This window comes from Lepisosteus platostomus, chromosome 9 (assembly GCF_059453375.1).
Source record: "Lepisosteus platostomus isolate fLepPlt1 chromosome 9, fLepPlt1.hap1, whole genome shotgun sequence".
NCBI lineage: Eukaryota > Metazoa > Chordata > Actinopteri > Semionotiformes > Lepisosteidae > Lepisosteus > Lepisosteus platostomus.
This window is the reverse complement of record NC_142619.1, coordinates 7725470-7748936: the sequence shown is the minus strand read 5'-3', so window position 1 is coordinate 7748936 and position 23467 is coordinate 7725470. Positions and strand designations below refer to the sequence as shown.

General features: G+C 38.9%; 1 protein-coding gene across 6 annotated transcripts in view; it reads left to right on the top strand.

Annotated features, from left to right (window-relative positions):
- The window catches only part of LOC148654497 (solute carrier family 45 member 3), a 37422-nt gene extending 23642 nt beyond the window's left edge, over positions 1–13780 (top strand). For 5 of the 6 annotated variants that reach the window (XM_088646759.1, XM_088646760.1, XM_088646757.1 and 2 more), the window contains 5 exons: positions 950–1245; positions 5437–6267; positions 9317–9582; positions 10558–11244; positions 11315–13780. In XM_088646759.1, coding sequence (XP_088502885.1) covers positions 1047–1245; positions 5437–6267; positions 9317–9582; positions 10558–11019 — 1758 coding nt within the window. In that variant the 5' untranslated portion in view covers positions 950–1046 and the 3' untranslated portion in view covers positions 11020–11244; positions 11315–13780. The remainder of the gene's footprint in view (positions 1–949; positions 1246–5436; positions 6268–9316; positions 9583–10557; positions 11245–11314) is intronic. The other variant, XM_088646758.1, reaches the window with a different exon arrangement.
- The last annotated feature ends 9687 nt before the right edge of the window (positions 13781–23467 follow it).

Sequence of the window (23467 nt, the reverse complement as noted above, 5' to 3'; positions counted from 1 at the left end):
ATTGCATCACATAATGTACTACTGGATATAGTATTTAAGGTTAAAAGACATTAAAGTACTTTTAATGACAACTAAAGTGCTAATGTATTGTCTCTAAGTGAACTGAAATAACATTGATCCCCTAAAACAAACCACAGTGATCACAAACATATATGGTAGTAATCATTTTAAATAAACAACATGAATCCCTCTTCTGTGTCCAGCCTGCACTTTCTCTCCCTGCCTCTGTTATTAACACTCCAGGCTGTAATGAAAAGGGCAATAAAACTGTCAGTGAGCCTGTAAAGTCGTCTCCAGCCTGTCATTCCACATGCTGCTGACCCAGAACCTGGAGCGTTCTGTACAATATAAAAACAAGACCGCACTGAGATGCGCGCGCTAGGTAGTGGGTACTTGGGCAGAGGGCAGGGGGAGGCTCACTCACAGCCTGCATTTGTCTCATAATCCTGGTCTTTTGCTCTTCTGATTTGAAAGTAGAGCATAACAACCTTCTAATTGGTTTCGTTCTGGTTTCATCACTCTGTTCTCCTCCCCATTGATAGCTGCTGTGTGATGAGTCGCAACATCCAGGTGGGGTTACACATTCGTGGTGGAGGGGAGTCCCCATGACCTTTGACTAGAGTGTCCAGAAAAGCGCTATAGAAGTGTAAGCAATTAATTAATTAAATCCACTTTGAGTGGAGTGTCCAGAAAAGCGCTATACAGTATAAGTGTAAGGAATTATTATTAACCGAGAAGCAGTAGCGTATATGGAAAAAGCCACTTCTGAGGGTGACATTACAGGTAGCAAAGCTGGGATATCCATGGTAGTTGATTCTCACACAGTGCTGAAAAATTTGTTTTGACATCCTTCCCTTAACCCCTGCCGTAGGTGGCGCACGCAGAAGCTATTGAACTGCTCCCCTTCCTCTGAATAACTTCTTGCCTTTCTGTGTCTTTCCAAAACCAGCATGCCTCCTGAAGGATGGAGCTCCCGGGATGTTCGGAAGAGGTCCCCGCTTTCCTAAGGTCTCGGCCAGAGAGCACCGGAACGCTGAGAGCACCATATGGTGTTCAGAACCCCCAGTAATAGCTGCCAGCAAAAGAACGTTCTAAATATGCTTCGATGCAATTTGCAGTGGCATCTCGTCTTGCTAAATTTTCTGACCTGTGGCCTCGAGATCTGTGTGGCAGCTGGAATTACATATGTCCCTCCATTACTGCTGGAAGCTGGAGTTGAGGAGCAGTATATGACCATGGTCTTAGGTAAGCTCGCGTTACACGGTGCAAAATGAGGGGGAGTTCATTAAATATGAAAAAGGCCTTCGGGGGGGAAAAAAAAAACAGAATACCCGAATATATATTTTTCTTAATTGATTCGCAAAGATTTCCTTTTGTGCCATTTTAAAAAAATAAGCTTTTTGTCCTCCATTTTATTAGTATGTACTGTAAAATTGAAAATGGATCATTCTCAGTCATCTCTGGGTTTTTTTAATGATGTTGCTCCATTTTTGCTTTGAATGTGGCTCGGAAAAATACAATTGAAAGTTGACTGATTACGTTTTTCGGTACTGCATTACAAAATTCATCTCTTTTAAGAAAAAGCCAATTCTGGCTTTTAAGCTTAATATTTGTTATTGTTATAACATTGCTTGGTAAGGCTGTACTTGAATGAGGCTAAAAGAATACAGTCACATCTCATCCGTAAATAGTATACCACCTGATAAAATAAGATGCATTATAACCATATAATAAGATAAATTTGTGAAAAGGGCTGAGCTCCATCAATAGAAAGTCCTTGTTAGCTCTCAAGGACAAAACATAAGGGTCTCTTTCATCATTTTTACCTGACTTCTCTCAACCTGGAATCTCTGCTCTTATCTTGTGACTGAAGGTAGGTCTCTCATGAGCCCTTCTGTAATCGAGTGGGAAATCATATTCCTATAATGTAAATGATGTATAAATAATTAGAAACGATTATGCATGCAGTTCTATCATGTTGTGTTGCGTTTATGAAAGAGATATTTTGGTATTTTGTAATTGTATTCAAGTAAAGGATTACATGTGCCTGTATGAATCGGTACAGAAATGCAAAGAAAATTGAAGGGGACTAAATAATATTGTTACATTTCCTGCATTTTATCATTCTGTGTATGTTCACTAGAAATGGAGATCTCATTTAGAATGTGGATTTAAGATTATAAGCAGTATTTTTAGAATAAACTTGAGGAATTTGGGGCCTTGTGTTCAATTCGGGACCTGGGCTGCTGTCTGCATGGAGTTTGTATGTTCTTCTAGTGTTCACTTGGGTTTCCTCCAGGTGCTCTGGGTTCCTCCCTCAGTCTGAGAACATACTGCTAGGTTGATTGGGTTCTGGGAAAATGGGCCCTGTGCATGTCTGTGTTTGTCTGTGTGCCTGGAGTGTATCCTTCCTTGTGCTCGCTGCTTGCAGGGATAGAGTCCTGCTCCTCCTTGAACCTAAATTGGATGAAGCAGTTAGAAAATGGAGTGTCAGTTTTGAAAGTTGGCTAGTTTTTGCTTTGTATAAATGAATGTAAACTTACTAGGAGTGCAATAATGACGTGACTTCCTGTTGAGAACTGAGAGCAAAACGTGCAGTTTTACTTCATAAACGGTCAGGAGATTCTACAGTAGCGGCCTTGGTTGGACTTAAGGTTTTCTTGACAGTTTCTGCTTTGCTCCAGGTAGACATTTCATTTTTGTCATTCCAGTGGTTGGTGACATTTCACTGCTTTTCGTTCTTGCAGGATTGTGTTTAAATGGCAGTGGGGATTCATGTGAGTAGTGAGGTTGTAGAAATTATAACAGGAAAAACAATGTTGGGCTTCTGGATGCCGTCACAATTCCAGATGTTATTATCCCTTACCTCTTTCAAGACTTAATTTTCCCTTTTTTTCTAGTCTGCAAAGTATAAATAACGACAGCTGTAGCTAAAATTGTATATCGGACTCTGCTTGTATGAACAATCTTTAGCTGTCTTTCCAAACCTGTGGTGGATTTCCAAGCGCTTGGCTCTGTTTTGAGACTCGTCGTGGTGGAGGCAGAGGCAGCCAGGAGCCGCCTTATGAAGATGTGTGGAAAGGTTACAAGCCGCAAAAGATAATTGCAAATTATTTCAAGTCATCGCTGATGAAAGAACCCTAATGGAGCAGATACTCCAAGTGGCCATCTGCTTCTGGTGTGTGCTGTTTTACACAGCCTTCTAAAGGAGCTGGGCTCACGTTGTTAAAAGACATCTTGTGTCCGTTTATCAGGAGTTACTTTTGATGATATTCCTTGCTTAAGACGCACATGAAACCAAAATGTAAGGAGCTATTATTCCTTCAGTTAAGGTTAGACAGAGTGGAAAAAATGGGTCAGAGTTTTTTTTTTGTTTTCTGGAAAGGCCCATTGACAGCCCTTTTGATCAATTTGATGACGGTTTAATTAGACAGCTCACCTCTTGTCAAGTTTTGTCAAGAGAGGATCTTATATAGTGCTTTCCCAGTGTGATGTGTTTTTTATAGCCAGGTCCCAGGAGAGCAGAGAGAAATGTAATCACAAGGTACAAACAGGGCTCTTTATTTACACTGCAGTAACACAAAACCAGAACCAAAACAAAGCATTTCTTCTCGTTCAGCTTCTGGCTAGTTTCTTCATGTCTCTCCGTATCATTACCAGGCAGCTCTGACTGCTTTGCCGGTTTCACAATGGAAACTCTTAAACTCAATTCAAACATCAAACAGACTTTATGGTTCCACACAGGATGATCCTCTATTCCCCCCCACAAAGAGTCTTGTATCGCACAGACTTCTGGCTCCACACAGAATCCTTCTACAGTTCCACACAGGGTACTTTTTTCTCTCTCTCCTCTTTCTCTGGTTTTTAAAGCATCGCCTGACCCGTTACCTTCCAGCTACTGGTCAGGTGACTGATAAGTAATGTAATTCAGGCTAAAGCTCTAATCTTGCCTGACTATGCCGACCTCGCACAAGGTAAATGGTTACATTCTTTCTGGAGGAACCTGAGATTTTTTCTGCATCTACTGCTAGAATACTATAAAGAAAGAAAAACTAGTGTTGAAGTATAGAGCACATATCACTGTATGTGTTATATACTGTATATAAGTCAAGAATGTCTACTTTTTTTACAAACTTCCCAGAAGTATTCAGTCCCTGCCTGTGGTGTCCCATTTTGTGAAATTTAAAAACTTTCCATACACATTTTCTAAACTTTTATTTGAAGGCTTCTAAGGAGTGTATGATACTGTAAATTGCAGTAAATGTCAGCAAAATCTAAAAAGACCAAATTAAAATGCACTGATTGCATTAACCGATGAGTATTTGTTGAAAGCATATTTGGCAGTTACAGACTGACAAACCTTTTTGTCTCTACCGCCTTAACACACTGGCTTCGTGTAGATTTTGCCCATTTATTTTCACAGATTTGCTCAAGCACTCTCAAATTGCTGGGGTATCGCTTATAGACGGCAACTTTGAAGGTTTCATCACGTTCTTGACAAATCTGACATTCTTGAGTGCATGTGTGGTGCTCACCTAAAAACCTCTACAGATCTGAATGCTAGGTTCCAGCATTGAAGGGTTCTGTTGGTTCTGCAGTATTGTGAGGCGCATTTTGGTTTGGGAGCACTAATTCCCTTAGGAGGCAAGGTGAATGCTAATCAGTACTTAATAGTATTGAGTGATGATCTTCAATGCAGATATGGGCCCCTAATGTTACTGATGTTCTCCATATCATGTTTGATTTTTAGAACTCCGAGTAAAGCATCCCTCAGTTAAAAATGGCCTTTCCTGGTTTGTGTGAGAATTTCAAAACGGAGATAGGTTCCCATTTATTTTGTTGCATTTGGGTTTGCCGAGAGAGAGATTTAACCACAGATTGTGTTCTATTTAGTTTGGAAGGCAGCTTATCTTTAATCATCTTTTATTCTGGCGTTTGTAAACACTAAGAGTTGAATACTTGGTTAGAGTCTGGGGTTTTTCTGCTAGGTTAGGATGTTAGGCCTCTGGGAGGACTTGACTGTAAACTCGTACTGTGCACAGGGAAACTCGTGCGTTGCATGTTTATGTGGTGTGTAGTATAGTGAGTGTATTGTCAATGTTAATAAATATTTGTTCAACCAAGTGTGCCTGAATTATGACTTTGTTCACCAAAACTGTGCCAAAGAACAAAGAATCCATGTGCTTCTAATTAAACCACTCTGGTTTATTCTTGGCAAAATCATTTACAAGTTGGGGGTTATGAATATTTATTTTACTTATTGACAATCGGTCAGTTTTTGATTTTCTCTGATGGCATAACCCCCCACAGTTGTAAGAATATATTAAAATGCTCAAGAAACCGCAAATAAGTCAGTCCTAAAAGCTTGTAATAGTGATATTACATAGCGAATAAGTGAGCATGACCACACTCTTCTCCTCCTCTTTGTTTTTGCAGGAATCGGACCCGTCTTGGGGCTCCTGTTCATACCTCTGATTGGCTCGGCCAGCGACCACTGCTCCAGCCGTTACGGCCGGAGGCGGCCCTTCATCTGGCTGCTGTCGCTGGGAGTGCTGCTGGCCCTCTTCATCATCCCCCACGCTGACGTCTTCGCGTCCTTCATCGGCTGGGGCGGCCGGGCCCTGCAGGTGGCTTTCCTCATCCTGGGCGTGGCCCTGCTGGACTTCTGCGGCCAGGTCTGCTTCACCCCCCTGGAAGCCCTGCTCTCGGACCTGTACCACGACGAGGAGACCTGCGGCCAGGCCTTCGCCATGTTCTCCTTCATGGTCAGCCTGGGCGGCTGCGTTGGGTATCTGCTGCCAGCCCTGGACTGGAGTGAGAGCTACCTCTCTGTCTACCTCGGCGGCCAGGAGGAGTGCCTCTTCGCCCTGCTCACTGGCATCTTTATCGTAAGTGTCCTTGTCACCATGAAGATGTCAGAGGAGCCCGGCTACCCTCCCCAATGCCCCGTGCTGGAAACGAAGCCCTTGGAGGGCGCCAGATGTGTCCCCCGCTCCTGCTGCTACCTGCTCAAGTACAAGTTCAGGATCTCAAAGTCAGGGCCTCTGATGTGCCTGGTGCGGACATGTTGGTCGATGACCCCTGCCATCTACCGCAGCTACTGCCACGTCCCGCGGGTCATGAGGCAGCTGTGTGTGGCTCAGCTGTGCAGCTGGATGGCCGTCATGTCTTTCATGCTCTTCTACACAGACTTTGTGGGCGAAGGCCTTTATCAGGGGGTGCCCAGCGCTGCCCCGGGCACAGCATCAAGGCTGCGCTACGATGAAGGTAGGGTCCCCCGGCTCTCGTCTCCGCTGCGTGAAATAACCCAGTGCCGTGCAAGTTCTGGGCTGTCGTGGGAAAGTCCTGTGTGGGTCTGCTGATGGAAAGTGTGAACACGGGTGGGCTTAAGAACTCGAGAATTTTCAGCAATTGGTCAGTAACAGATCTTTCCTGAATTGTTAGTATGTTCGGTACTTTATTAAGTTAATATTCTTCAGTGCGCACACTACCATAACTAGGCACTCGAGTTCATAGTCTTTAGAGGTGCTGTTGGCACCTGATAGTTGCTTTCTAAGTCTGATCGCAGACTGGGGAGCTTCTCCTTTTTGAGTCGATCAGGTCTTGTGTATGTGCATGCTCATCATAAAATGAAAGCGGCGTTTCATCACTTAACTTGTCACAGTAGTCATCTGAGTTGCTCACTTTTTCTGAAAAGTCTCTAGTTTCCAAGTCTCGTTGATTCATTGCAAGTTGAAAGTAGTTTTGAATGGTGAGTGACTTCTTTTACATTGCTAAGAGCTCACAACATTGCGCACTTCATAACGGTGCATCATAACATTCACACAAATTCAGCCATTCAGCCCATCTAACTTTTCTTTAGAGTGCCATAACCAGTGCTGGTTTTATTGGTAAAAAATCTCCAGAGTATGAAATCCCCTTGAAGCTTGCAAGGGGACAATTTAGTGTAGTTGCTCAAACTGAACTTGCGTGCCTTTGGGAGATGGGAGGAAACTGGAGTTCCTGGTGAAAATCCATGCAAACATCCCCCAAAACCTTTGAGATCTAAGGAAGTATCCATTCTCTTCCACACTGCCAAAATTATTGTGTGAAACGACATAATTCCTGTTCAACGAGTTTCTTTCTGTATTGTAATACAATATAATGCATTAAGGGGCTGTGTAGATACTGTATCTAAGAGTATGAGGATGCCAAGAATCATTATCTAAGTAAGCTTGGGTTACAAGACACTTAATTTCTGTAGAACTTTTTCGATCAAAGCCTTTCAGCCTTTTCTCTAGTTTTCCTGAAGAAAAACTTGGCAGTTCTCCTTGGCGACTACATACAGTACCTTGAGACTCAGAAATAATGACACATTTCATTCATGTTGATCTTTCTGGATTTGATTTAGTCAACTTTCATACTCCTATTTCCTGTGTCTGCTCTGTCTTTCATACTGCAAATGGACAGAGCAGAGTTTGTGTACTACTTTGTTGCATTTATCCTAGAATGTGTTGGTACTTCTTAGCTTCACAATGCATAACTAGCCTGTCTTTGCTCATGCGTCCTGTAATGACTGGAAGTAGTGTAGACAGTAAAAAATTCACACGTGCTCCTCACTGTGCGCAAGATTTGAAAGAGCTGCTTTCAAGTGTTCAGTGCAGATCCCTACATACTAGATAATGATTTAGACTTGAGTGCCAGTAGCTAAGTATATTGTCACAGTCATTAGCACACTCATGTCATTAACACAGTGTGTATTAATTAATTCCTACAGTTATGTGCTCAGGAAAAAAACATTCAATGATACAGTATGTATCTTTTAAATGCTGAAAAACACTTCAGCCAGGAAAAAGTTCCATGACAATTTATGATTTGATTAAAAAGCCACAGAAATGATCAACAACAGTCTCATTCATTTTTATGAGTGTTATTAAGGTTTAAATCTTTTCATGGTGTTTATTCTGAGTTAAGTGGTTTTTAAGTAGGTATCAAGCTAGGTCTGTTTGTCACCATCGCAGTCGCACGGTTACAGTTCATATTTGGATCTACAGCTGGGAAAATCCTGTTCCACACATACACCCATACAATGGAGATACCATTACTGTAACACAAATCTCTCCTGACGTTTGCAGGATGCTTGGAAAATTAGTGTATGGCAGGTTAATGGCAGGTTTAACTCGTATCGCTCTTCAACGACTAAAAACTGCAGGGATGTTTGTTTAACCCTTGAGTCCAAACCCACTGTATCAACATGCCTTATTTTTTACATGCTAAGAATCGTCCCTTTTAGGTGTGAGGAATAACCCGATTTTGACTTGTTTTTCAGTATCCTGATTTGGACTCCTAGCTTTCTCCTTAACGTGCTTTTTTCACTAGACTAGTTAACAAAAGCACATGACACAAAGGGGAGCACTAAAAAACTCCTCTCTTTCCCACGGCAAAAGAATAGATTTAATGTGTTATTGTATATATTTAACGAAAGGCGGCAATATATTCAAAGCACTCTAATTATGTGCGAAAGAACAGAAGAAAGTGAACAGGGAAAAAGACGTGAAAGGGAGCCTCATATCTTTTTAACATTAGATATCTATGAAAATCTCTGTCCTTGAGTTGAACTTACTGTACACCACAGTCTGCAGTTTCTGAGAGACAGAATGTAAATGTTAATCTCAATTGATCTACAGTACCATTGTGCTACATTTTGGAGGCATCTTCCTAGAGTTCCTCCCATCATACTGTATGTGTGCATGGTTTTGTGAAAGGTTACTTCTAAGTACTTTTAAGTAACCTATTGCATCTCCATGCTACTTGGGTAAAGGATTTTAAAACATCATCAGTTAGAGCGATCTATGTAGTGTGTAAAGTAATTCGACCATCCATTTTCCAACAGCTGTATCCAATACAGGGCTGCAAAAAAGCTGGAGCCTATCTCAGTAAGCAATAGCTGCAAGGCAGGTTACGCCCTGGATGGGGCGCTAGTCCATCAGACTCATATCAGGGCCAGTTTTCCCAGTATTCCCATTTAACCTACCATTATGGTTTTGGAGTGTGGGAGGGACCCCACACAAACTCAGGGAGAATATACAAACTGCACACAGACATCACCCCAGGTATTGAACCCAGGGCCCTGGTGCTGTGAGGCAGCAGTGGCAACCACTGTACCACCCTGCCACCCTGTAAAGTAAATACTTTGTTTTAAAGCTTCTTAATTTACTTTAAAAACTTAATCCTTTACACTGGTACATTCAGCTGTAATGGATTGTTTTTTTAAGTACCTGTCCCCACCACAGTCTGTCCTCAATTTTCATGCTTAGTGCTGTTTTTCCCCCTGCAGGCATTCGGATGGGGAGTCTTGGACTTTTCCTGCAATGTGCTACCTCAACGTTTTTCTCACTGGTGATGAGTAAGCTTGTTAAACTGTTCGGCTCCAGGAGGGTCTATTTGACCAGCATGGTGAGCTTCACCTTGTCTGCACTAGTAATCTGCCTCTCGAAGAGCATCGTACTGGTTACCATGATGTCTGCCCTCACAGGATTCGCCTACGCCACTTTACAGACTTTACCTTACACGCTGACCTGCCACTACCACAAGGAAAAGGAAGTAAGTGTTCTCTCCTTCTCTCCATCTATGCAATAGTAAGAAAAGACGTAATTCAGTGAGAGATAGTCATTCATTCAGTCCTTAAAACAATCCTAAAAATGTGGCACTGTCATTGAAACACAGCAAAGTCATCTTTATCTGTCCTTTAATGAATAATGTTAATTACTGTATTATTACAGAGCAATCCACACTTGCTCGCAGAAACTGGTAGCTTTAACATTCAAATGAATGTCAAGTTTTTCATGTGAAAACAACAGCTTAATGGTGATTTGCTTGCTTAACGTCTGATAAGTTCAGGCAGATAAAGGAGTCAAATCAAGTAAGAAATAAAGCTACTGTCACATTAACATGTTGTCCTGGGTCTCAACCTGGAAACCTGGTTTTTGTAAGTATGTATTGCACTGTATAAGTGGGCTGGCTTGGACAAGCAGGGACTCCCTTCAGAAGTTGTGTTCATCCAGGTCAAGCAAGCCAATGGAACAGAATTAAACGTATTTTACTTAAGACAGTGCAATTCACCAAAATGCATGGCTCAGGGGGAAAATGCTGTATTACTTAAAATGTATTATACATTATTGTGTAAGCATTGAGCCCTGCAGAGAGCTGTGGGAAATTGTTGTTGAGGAGTACCAGTGTTATAAAAAACTTTGGATTTTATAAGCAGAACAAACTGTACCGGTGATGTAAAAAGGTAAATGCCCATGTTTATGTTCCGTATTAAAAGAGTCAACATCCAGCGCTTACGTATCTATTAAGTGCCTTTAGATAGTAAAATATGAAATGCTTGAGAATTCTCTGTACAGTAAAATGATGTAAATGGACTTTAACATCCAAACCCTGTAATATACATACCCTGTTTTGAAGGGCATTTTGTTCTCTTACACCAACCTGTATGTGTATTTTACTAAACAGACTGTTAATGTTGATATACTTATACAACCTAATGTTTTCTCTCCCATTGTGTTGGCCTTTCAGGTTTACATGCCAAAAGCAAAAACCAAAAATCTGCAGAAGAATGGAATCACAATCACGCGGGAGTCTGTGTATCTCGCGCCAGAAGAGGAATGCACCATGAACCACCCAGAGAACACGCACCACTGCTTCAGACCAGACAGTGCCAGCTACTACACTGCTTGTAATGGTTCCGCCCCAAGTCCCAGCTTCTCCAGTGAGGCCACACTTGGCCATGGCACAGGCCTTAGCAACGGGGAAGGAGGGAAACAGGAGGATTATGGGAAACGTGGCGTGGGGCTGGACTTTGCAATTTTGGACAGCACTTTCCTACTCTCTCAGGTCTTTCCCTCTCTCTTCATGGGCATGATAGTCCAGTTTACTGAGTCAGTGACGGCGTACATAGCCTCTTCCACCATCTTCGGCTTTATCTCAATTTATTTAACCAACCACATCGTATTTGACCAAAAGGATCTGAGGTTCTGACAGGAGAATAGAACCAGGTGATCAGCACAGTAAAATGCCAACTGATGGGGCTGACTTTTTGGAAAGGTCAAGTGTTGTTGGAACGCTTTGCTGTCTTACTATTTTTTTAAAATGGGATGCATCTCTTCCAGTTTGTCCGATTTATGTGATGTCAGTGACATTTTGTTGCCCCTTAAGTTTACACCACCTTTTCTTGTATTTGTGTGTGTGTGTGTGTGTGTGTGTGTGTGTGTGTGTGTGTGTGTGTGTGTGTGTGTGTGTGTGTGTGTGTGTGTGTGTGTGTGTGTGACCGTAGATGTCTACCCAAGTTAGCATTTGTATCCAGTGTTCTTGCTTAAAATTAGAATTTCTTCCCATCTTGTTTCGTTAAGCTTGGTTTCACATTATCAAATATTAGAAGTCCGTGGAATTCAGAAGGCATTATCCTGGTTACAAGCATTCAAACCTACGGTATTTGGGTAGCGATTGTTTCTTGGTGACTGCAGTCATTTGGGTGAATGTGCATGTGCTAATACAATCTGAAATAATAAGAAGCCAACCAATACTGTTGTAGTACCTAGCCAATAATTCAAGAATGAAGAAAGTTGTTTTTTATATTTTTGTAGAAAATTTGATCTAAAGTTTGTTAGAACAGTTCTCTCTATTTTTATATGGAAATGCATATATTTCTATCCGTATGGGAGGGTTTCACACAACCTTTTGGAGCAAGCTAGTGACTGTACTGTATTAGTGCCATTGCTAGCATGAGGTTGGTGTGGAGAAAAAAGAAAAAAAACACAGCTTGTGTGTAACTTATTTTAGATATTAAATATGGCCTGGTAGACATACTTTCTAAAGATTATTTTTTGCATCTTCTAATGAAAGCAAATGTAATTGTGGTTACATTAATCTGTAGTATAATCATCATACATTTTGTGGTGTTAAAGTGTAAAAATGTACAATTTTTACATGCATGATCATTCATTTTAACTAGAGTGTGAAATATTTAAAGTCCATGGTATAAAATAATTTTTAGAGAAAGTATACCATCATTTGTTTTAGTAAATGTCTACAGGATGATCATTTTTACACAGATATCATGGTTTAGTGCTGTGTGCGATTTCTTTAAGGACTTCCCCGAGTAAAAGCAGGGGTGACAATCTGAATTGTTCTGTAAACATCTTCAGAAGGTCATGCTCAGGCTAGCTCAGAAAGTATATGTATGAGACAGACTAATAGTTCTGGAAACTCAAAAAGCAAAGAATCCAAGGAAGTAGAGATTGTTTTCTGTACTGTTTCACAAAGCAAACAAAACAAAAACATTTCTTAATATAATCTTAAATACAAATATGCAAACATATTGCTCAAAATTGTCAGAATTTCTTTACTTGTACTTGAAACCCCACCTACTGACCCAGGCCAACACATACAGTTTCTGAAAACTGCATTCAGTGGGTTTGGATAAAAGGGATGCAAATAAATGCTGCACCAAGCTGAAAAGTGGACTTCCTAAAAATATTTTAGTTTGCTATAAAAATATCTATCTTTCAAAACCTGTTCTACTGAGAGTGTTACAAATCAGACAGTCCCAGTTGAGAGAGAAGGTGCATTCTTATGCCCTTAATGCTCTTAACTGTGTCAGTTGTGTGTTAAATTGGCCTCTAAGTTCTTTTTAATTCAGTCTGTTTAGCATTTATTCTGGTCCATCCAATGAAACACAAAGCAATGGTTTTTCCATGCTGCTCCAGCCTTCCAGACTTGATTAGTTACAGTGTCTTTGCAGGAACCCTGGAGGAAGTACTGTAGGAAATAGGAATCTGTTAATTTCTTGCAGAGGTACCCAAGCTGTCAGTGTTTGTTTTTAAGGACATCATTTCTGATCTCATACAGCACAAAATGACCAATTTAGTATGTTTTCTCTCTTCCCTTGTCGTTTTTACAGTATTTTTCTGTATAAATACAGACTAAAAGTGGTGTTTGAAGAACTGTTTCTATATACAAAACCATTTGAAAACCTATGCACTTGGCCAAATAATGTAAAAACACTGTTTGACAACACTTGACCTTCAAATATATGTATGTACATAGTCTATGTCTTTTTAAGCCTTACGTCTTGCAGGTCTTTCATCTCAGCTCCTAAATCTTTCAGTACTTCATTTTGTTATTAACAATTAATCATTCTAATAATTAGCTATTTCCAGATGATATTTATAATACTACCACAGTACACATTTAATCTCAGAGACTGCGATTTCCCATATGTATTAAAATGCACTTGTGTTAAAAAAATATGAAACCTCTAGAACTGAAAGAGGGTAGTAAAGTTCAACATGTTAAAAAGTGCCTGAACATATTTCAACATATTTTTGTAAATATTTATTTATTATCATGATTATAAGCACATATTACAAACTATTTTGCCTACTTATTTTTTTTACATCTGTAAGGGTGTAAGGGCAACAAGGGCTTGTTTCTGTGAAAAGAGGTTGTTATTACTGTTTTTTTTTTGTCTTTAGTCATGGTACAGTAGGCAGCTTTTTCAATGCTATAATTTATTTTAAAATTCATACACCCTATATTCATGCTGTCTGCCCATGATTTCATGGTACTTTCCTGAACGAGCTAGCGATGTCAGCTGCTACAATTTATTCTGAGAAATCTCAGAAAGAAACAACCAGAAAACAGTAGGACCAATTTTTTTTACTGACAAAATACATTGAAAATTGTTGTTTGTCCCTGACTGGAATGGTATAAATAAAAAAAAGTGTTTGTAATGGATAAATACTATGTGTAATATGGTGCTAACCAACCTAAAAATTAAAACTGAATCTTTTCATTTTAAGCCTTTAAAAAAAAACCCTCAATTCCAAATGTATTATCCAGTATACAGGTTCAATTAAGTATAACATGATGTAGCGCTGCTAACTTGTGGTCTGAAAATGATCATGAATAGGGAAGATAAATATGAATTCAAATTTTCAGAAACCTTACATTTAGTTACATTTATGAATGTGGAATGTTTCGATTAATTTCTGTGTAAATCCCTTCTTAATGATTATATATATATATATTTCATTCTGTTAGGTTTCACATTTTAGAATGTATTAGTGGTCTTTTGGTCACCTGCCCAAGGATATTTTTTTCCCCAAAACTTAAATCAGGAAAAAAGTTCATTTTAATTTTGTGGTACCCTTTGTTTATGCTTCTTTGATAATTCACATTGTTTAGGAAAATCGTTTAAAAGACATCCAGTTTGATTTTGTTAAAACAAAAGCCTAGCTCCTTGCTGGGATCTGAAACTAAACTCTTCAGAGTCACTTTCTGGTTGTCAGGCAGCTAATCTGCTCTCCTGCTTTCTAAAAAAAAAAAAGTCCAGTTTCTTATAACACAAATTCAAAAGCCAAAACAGGCTTTACCACTATTTCTCTCTCTCCTTGCTTAAGGCCTTTCCCTTTTGTTTCTGTCTTGGATCTGGGACAATTACACTGGTGACACTTCCCTTCAAACCCAAGGAAAGTTTTCTCCTTAATGTTCACTCAGTACCTACAGTATGGGCCTCCAGGCTTGGCCATTGAGGGGAATTTATGTGGCAGTCTGTCCCCATCTGTTAGGTGTTTCTGCCACTTACTGTATAGTGTCTTCAAAAGTACTGACAAAGACAACCCTCTGGGCTTTCTCAGGATCAAGAGTGAAACACTGACCAAAGGAAACGGGTAGAAACTAAGAGAGTGCATTTAAAGGGGAACTGCAACACTATTTTTACATTTTGGGGTTAGAAAGAATCACCATTGATGAATGCCTTTCAAACCACAATAAAAGTAATGTATACAGTAATGTAAACAGTCAGATGATGTGTGCGGCCTTATGACATTGCAAACAGGCATGCTTGTGAATGCAGCTCTTTTAATCCCATAGAAATATTGCTTTAGATTTTGAGATACTTTAGCCAATAAATACTACCTGCTTGTTAACGCTGCATGCAGATCATGTTGAAACGTTTCTGTGGTGAAATGTCTGCTGTCTTTTATTTGCTCGTACATTGCATTACATTACATTAGTCATTACAGTGACTAGCGAGCAGGAAGGGCTGATTCACGTCGTCATTTGTGGGAAGTCAACTGCCAGTTTGCACAACATGGAGACTTGCAGTACTTTCACAAAGTTAACGATTTTATGCCTAATTCTCAATTTGTAAAATTTTTCTATAACGTCAATGAATTAATTTTGTTACCAAGATTTAATAAGGAATTGGGACTGCAGTTCCCCTTTAAGAGCCAGAAAAGGCATTTTTGAACACAAAGGGTTGTGAGAATGTAGAACAAGCTAATTTCTTCAGTAAAGGGTTCAATGAGGTTCTCTTATTGTATGAACCATTCTTATGTTTTCACACACATTTTATCCTTAGCCTTAGTTTGTTGCTTACTGCCTCACTAGTAAGTATGGGATTTTAGTCAGGTGAATAAGAGAACTGAGGAAATGAAACTATTCAAAGACTCTAAAGTTTGTAATGGTTGTTTTTCTCACTTATTTTCCAAAGATTCTGTACTATTTGAGCTCAAACAGTACATCATTTTCCTTTTGGCCATCTCCTTACCACATTTCACTTATAGTTCCCATATTGTAAGATCAGTGGTCCCTGCTCTTCTTCATAGTTTATCTGAACAGAAAAACACAACACTTCTGTGAAAGACTTCATAGCCTTTGATTAATTCAGGAGGTATTTTATCATTCTAAAATGACTGGCTAAACTTCTGGAACTATCGCAAGTTTTAAGAGCAATTTTAAAATGACTTTCTTGAAAATTATAAGACTCGTTTTAGGATTTAGTTAATTTGAATAACACAAAGATGGGCAGAAAGTACTTAGAAATGTAATTTTGTTGAAGAACACAGTACCTTTTGAATATACAATTTTAGATTAGGGGATGTTACAATGATTCTGATCCTGTGTCTTTATATTCTTTAACCACTTTATCTGGATAATTTGTAGTACAAATGAATTTTTAAAAATTGGCTAAAAGGCTATGTTTTTTTAAACACTTTTTAAATTTATTTTCAAGGATGTCGCTTAACCCTGCTTGTGTGTAACTTTTTTCTTATTCTAATTTACTGGCAGCAACTTTTTTCTCTTTTGCTCAAAGGTCCACATCAAAGTATTGTGGGTGGTATGCCAACAGCCAGTGATGTTCAAAATAGTTTATTTGATTATTTTTAATTAGTTACTTAAATGTCTGTGTTATGTGCCAGGCTGATTGAATCAGGGAACTTTATAAGAAGGGCCTACTCATTATAAAAGACCTTTAAGTTATCAATAAGGTTGTTTTTTGCAACATGGTATTTCAAATGTGTTAGCATAACACCTACTGTCTTTCGTATTTGCAGGGTCTGTAAGTTGCAGTATTGTCTTGAAAATATTGTGGGCCTATATTTTATAGCACAAGTAATGTTATGCACAACAGCCTGTGTCATTTTGTTCTGGGTTGTCCGTACAACAATGCTTTCACCACAAATCATTTAAGTGGCAATAAATCTATTGAAATATGGAAAATGTTCTGCTTGTCTCATCTCAAGTTCATTTGCCTCTGTAAAATCACAGGATAAGGGAATATAATGCGCTTTAAAAGCAACCAAACTTGATTTTTGACTACAATCTTCTGTTGCCCATTGTTTACAGGTAAGGTATATTTGCAATACTTTGGTGCACATGGTCCTCATATAGGCTACATTATAGAAGAAAGATATCAAATGCATTATGTGATTAGAAGCTGTGATGTCCCTGGATAACAATAACATTCAATTCAACTTTATTTATCATTATACTTACACAGGTGCATATTATAGTGAAAAGTGTTCCTCATTAGTTTCTCAGATGCAGTATATACTGTATATAGAACACCAGACAAGACAATAGACAGAAATACCATAACATGACATTGTGATGACATCATCTGCCATGAAAGCCAATCTTGTGTAGCTGAACTTGACAAAGACAGGCCTTCTCAGGCTTGCTTTCCCATTGCAAGATCAGCTGACATCATCATACCTATAGGCTTCTGATCAAGGATGCCCATAACTACCACATCTAGGGACACGATTATGGTGGCAGTTTGCCACGTTGCAATACATCTTAAAATGTTTTTTGATCATCACAAGGTCCTGTATGTATTGAACAGTTCCAATATGGGGTGCCCCAACATTGGTGGGGGGCAAATGTCTTTTGCTGTGCTGCTACACCCACTTGCTCTTGATTTCACCTTTGTGTGATGTGATCTTGAAGTGAAAAGCACACTTGGTTTCAAAGCTCTTCCTAGGTGATTGCAAGATTTTATGACCACTCCATCAACTTACTATACTAATGAAAATCAGAAAATGGCAGAATATATTGCCGACCTGCTGGGAAACGGACCCCAAACTGGCCGTAGACATTAATGCATGTTACTCTTTACATATGTATTCTCTGCATATATATATATACACACACACAGTACCGTATATACAGTATATTAACCTTGAAATCTGAGAAAAGCCTGAAGATGTTAAAGTGTGAGAAAGGAACCTGGAACATAGTACTGGATTTTGTAAACAAAGTCCCACGAGGGGGGAAAACAATGAATCATTAATAGACAGCACAGTGCCTTTCAGGTGTATTCAAACCCTTGCACATCTTTCACATTTTGTTGCTTTAAAGCTTATAGAGGCAATTTGTTATATAAACAACCTACTCCCTACATTCAAAGCAAAAAATAAAAAGACAAAAGCAGTGGTCGTCGAGTGCCGTCGAGTCAGTATCGGCTCACAGCGACTCTATGGATAGTGACGATGGAACTGTCCATAATGGAGTTTTTCATGGCAAGATTGCCAGGCCGTTCTTCCACACAGATACTGCCAACACCAACCACCCCCCCATACTCCTGCTGCCCAGTGTGGGTTATTAGACCACCTTGCGCCCGACGTGGGACACGAACCCACTGCCCTGAGATTATGAGTCTCATGCACTACCAACAGAGGTAGTCGGGGGAAAAGACAAAAGTAGATAACACGAAAGAAAAATCACACCTGCCACTGTACGTCTCTTCAGTCAGTGAATTTCAAGCAATATATAGTCCATAATATCATCATTAATACAATAATCCCCTCTCCCTTATTATTCAACTTAAATCATATTGATCCCTTTATAAATGGTTAAGTTCTCTTCAAAATACATTTTGAAATAGCACAGGAGGGTTTTGAGATTTACTGCGCCACCATACTATCAAGCAACCAGTGAGTCCAATTAAGGCTTCACTTTGGTAATTACTGTAGAATTGGATGAAATGAAAGCCAACGGGTGTATGGTCAGAACGTTTGCTCGCTGATATGTGCCTCTGCTCCTGAATTACTGTTGTCTCTTCTGGTTTTCTTTCCACCCTGGACTCTGCATGACCTGATTTGAATCATTTGTTCACTGAACTTCTCTCCATCGTGACTCAGCCATTCAATCCTTCCACTACAAGATCAACAGCCAGCCTTCACATACAATAGCACCTCTTCAGTTTCTCCTATCCTTATGATTAACACCAGTAAAACAATCTTCTCTGTCATTCTTCTTGAGGCACATTTAAGACACTCCTGTATCATCATTATTAGCTTCTAGTGCAGTAATCGTAATAATTATAATAATAATTGCTTACACTTATATAGCGCTTTTCTGTACACTCCACTCAAAGCGCTTTACAGGTAATGGGGACTCCCCTCCACCACCACCAATGTAGGCACTAGTTCCAATATGTATTGACTTCTCCTAGTATTTGGATTCTAAGATTTAATTAATGGTTTTCTTTAACTTCTGCTTATTTGATTTTTATCTTTCATTTGCATGTGTATAATCCAAGTGTTGCATAGTCTTAAGTACAGATGGAAAAATAGACCATTGAAGCTCTTTTCCTCACATTTCAAGAAACCCCATGGGCACCGAAATCAGTAAAAGGCAGGGCCATAACCAGATGGTGAAGCCTCATACCTGCACAATATAAAACATCACATTTTTTTTAACTTTAATGAGTATTTACCAACTGCTGTTAGACAAAGAATTTCCTTTGGCTGTTTTATTAAAGCAAGCAACTGCTTTCATATCAGAAGTTAAATTAAAAATAAAGGTATGTTTCACACAATACAGTATATTTCACACTTGTACAGTGCCTTGCAAAAGCAGTCGGACCCTTTAAAGTTTTCAGATGCTGCTGGACCTCAAATGATACGTACACCCCATTTTTTCAATCAGTAATGTTATGGCAAACTATGGCAAAATGTGACAGTCTCTTCAATGGCGCACAGGAAGAGGTCAACTGAAAGGCAGTTATGTCCTTGGGAGGCCAATTTCTTTCATTTGTCTAAACTTAGAGCTACCAGAGCACATGGGTCTGAATACCTATACAAGCAGCAATTCCCAGTGTTTGATTTTCTTGAAGATATCTGAAGACAAATAACCCATTTTGTCTTTAAAATTGTTCTGCTTCAGCATGTGAGTGTACAATAACTCATTGGAAAATGGTGTGTAACTATCATTTGCAATCCAGCAACATCTGGAAGCTTATAAAGGGTCAGAATACTTTTGCAAGGCCCTGTTGAACCTTAAATTGACCGGTAGTGCAGAAGAAAAAATGAAACAGAAAGCAAAAATAAAAATTATGGTATCTAATAGAGAGAACGTATGAAGAAACAACCAAACCGATGTCACTATTTATCTACATAATCCAATTCCGAAAGAAATTCGTTCTATCAAGTCCTTGCATCGTGTATTAAATTGTTCTAAAACCCCACTGCTCCCCCTAGCGAAAATGTTTTACCAGTTCAGTTAAGGCAGATCAGAAAAGGTAGAGCTGGCACATTTATGTCTCTCTATTACAATAATAATAACAACAACGTTTAACCCCTTTTAGTTATGCATTTCATTTAAGATTCTCTTATTCCTAACTCGATTACATAGGTCCATATACAGTTTATAAATTATATCCATGCAGTACTAATACATGAGTATTTTGAATCTTATTCTGAAATCCACAGGAACCCAAAGCAAGGAAGCAAAAACAGGCGATAAATGCTCATGCATAATGGTTTTGGTTAAAACTCGAGACACTGAGTTCTATAAAAACTGAATAGTCAGCTGATAAGCTTTTCTGCATCAAAGTAGGAGAGATGTGCACGTTATGCGCAGTGGCACTTAAGTGAAATGATACGACAAAAAAAATAATTAATACAACAGTATTATTCTAAGTATCGCCGCGGCAAAATCCCCACCCAATGCAACAAAAAGCAAGACCATTTAGTTGAAAACATTTCGCTAAAATAAAAATAATCGATAATAAAAGATAAGAAAATATTTCCAGAGCCAAGCAATTTCAGGATTTACCGATGGACAGTCTACAACTAATATTTTTAATTTCCCAAACACATCTGCAATGCATTCATGAGCAGAACAAATGGGTTAACCATAAAAAATAATACTGTTGAAATACTACAGTACATCTCCTACTAGTTGATTCAATTGCTTGAACGTTGTTACTAATAAAAAACATAAATCCAGTTGTAATTAATTATTTACCACAGTCAATTAAAATTTTTAATATTAAATTTCAGTATGCCTGCAAATCTCACTAATTGATCATTTGACCTTTTAGAGTCTTGGGTATTGTAATTTTAATGTGGAATAAATTCACTTATTACGAAGTGTTACAAGAATAACTATTGCTTTCACCGCAGATTCAGGTCTCAACTCGTTACTTTTAAACGGTTTGAAAGCACAGTAACATAGCAGCGAGGACAATACTGTTACTGTCACTGGCCTGACTACTGTTACTGGCCTGACATAAATTCTGTGGTGGGCCAAAAGAAAAAGATCTCTGCTGATTTTCTGACCTAAATTGGAAGTAGTAATAACAATAATTGCTTACACTTATATAGCGCTTTTCTGGACACTCCACTCAAAGAGCTTTACAGGTAATGGGGATCCCTTCCACCACCACCACCAATGTGCAGCCCCACCTGGATGATGCGACGGCAGCCATAGTGCGCCAGAACGCTCACCACACATCAGCTATCAGTGGGGAGGAGAGCAGAGTAATGAAGCCAGGACACAGGGGTTACACCCCTACTCTTTTCGTAAGTACTATATAACGTTTGTTCAAATTTGAACACCAGAAGCATTTCCAGAAAAAATCCCAAAAAATTGACCTCCATGATACTGGTAAGAATATAAGAATGCTTACAGAAGAGATGAGGCCATTTTGCTCATTTGATAGCTAATTGATCTAAGGATCTCATTGAAGCCAGGTTTTGATAGAAGCCAGGGTTATCATCTTCAACTTGTTTAACTACTCCCAGATCCCTCCTGTCCTCAGTTTCAAATACACTTCCACATCCCTTTCAAATGAGTTCTCTAGCTCTTACTTGACACATTTTTCCACTGGTTTGGCTTCATCAATGTCTGTGAGGATTCCCTTTTCAAGACATTGCTTTAAGCCTGGGAATGTATCCAGTTACTTTTCTCTGGATGGAATCTAGGAGATTTATATATTTTTATTAAGTGATGAGAATAATTCTAAATGTGGCCTTACTTGTATAAGTGATATAAGTGATATGAGTTACAAATACAGATAAATCTCCATAACTTCAAGCGGTGGAAAACCTTACAGCTTTAACTGCACAGTGTAAAACCATCAAATCTTAAGAAGTAAATGTTTCTCCTTTTGCTTTTTGAATAAACTATTCCTTAACTCCTAATTTATTGAGGTGGGCTACTCTATGATATAGGGCTAAGCACTCCTGTACCCTTGAGTAATCACAAACCAGTTTAGAACAAAAAATCCAAATTAAGAAACAAACAGGTTTCAACAATCACCGAGTTAGCTACTATTAAATTACTATTTAAATATTAATATTACCGGAATTCACATTTAGGATATCTGTATGCCACACATACAGTATTACTATATAACCAGAATCAGCAGATTTTTTTCAATTATTTTCTTTATTGTTATAGTTGGACAACATAGAATAAATTTAAAGAAATCTTAAGCCAAAATGTCCAAGTATCTCCCCATTTAATCAGCTGCCATATCAAAAGGTAGTCCAAGCCAGACTTATATACTGTATGTGAAAATATACTGTAGTACAATAGCACTATTGCCGTAACTCGCTGTCGTCTGCAGTGTTTTCCAACATATTCCCCGTACCTCTCCAAGCCGTGAATTACTTCACAGAGGACCATGACAAACCCATTCTCCTGTATGAAATTAAATTGAAATATTCTTGAAATCGCGTTGATAGTTTGCAGTCACCTCTGAGTGAGATTATTTTTCACCCGAGGACACATCTACGAAAGTCATTACAGTGCAGTCATTGGTAGGGTGTCTGTTATCGCGACAGGCGCAGGTTTACAGTAGGTGTAATTCAAAAACGCTAACGTCAGCTAAAAGTATCAGCATCTCTTTTCACAATGCAAGTCTGAAGTTGCGCTAGGTGAGTTTGCTGTCCATCAAACCTAAATATACCGGGGGTTTAAGAGTTAAGACGTATACCAACCCCGTGTCTTGAGAAAAGCATTTTCAAATATATTCAATCCTTAGTTTAAATGGCATTGGGAAAAAAAAGGTTTGCTTATTGATTCTAACGTCATGAATAACAATACAATGACTAATAGTACTACTGTATACTGGTAACACCAATACAGACAGCGGTTCTAATAAAACACCAGCATTACAATATAGAGAGAATATTAAGTATACAATCAAGGATGTCTGTATTACAAACTTAACAGATATACGATTGCAATGAAATATCGTATTATGCACACCTTCTCTAAAACGTTTACACTCCCTTCCAACAAGTGTGACCAGATCCAAACCCATTTAACCCATACTGAAAGATGAAAGAGGTTTCAGTGCCTCCAATTAATGCTATTCAATTTTGATATGTCGTCAATTTCTTATTCGGCTTCGGAATCTGACATTGAATGTGAAGTAACTCAGCCCTGTCTTCTACGGTATATTCTTATTCCTCATGCTTTTAACCGATATTTCCCACAAAGTATATGACGAATATATTCACGGATCACTGAATAATAATATACATTCACGGATCACGGAATGGAGCAGACATAGAAGATACAGCTTCTGGTGGCTTGGTCAAACGCACTGTGCTTGGCTTTGCACACAGGCTCTGCATAAGGTTAACATTTATACCACGTGTTGTGGGATATTTAAGCGGTGCTGTATATTGGTGATGGCTATTTTAATATGAGAGCAGGTCCGTGTTTGCTTTGGAATACACAGAAGCCTTTTGATCTTAATTTAAATTGAAATCCGATTGAATTATTTTGAGTGCCACATCCCACATTTGGGAGAAAAAAAAACGTGTATTCCCTAGCTCGGAAGCAGAAGCTCTTCCAAGTAAAATCAGTTGGAGATGACGGCACCTACGCGTTTTAATTTCAG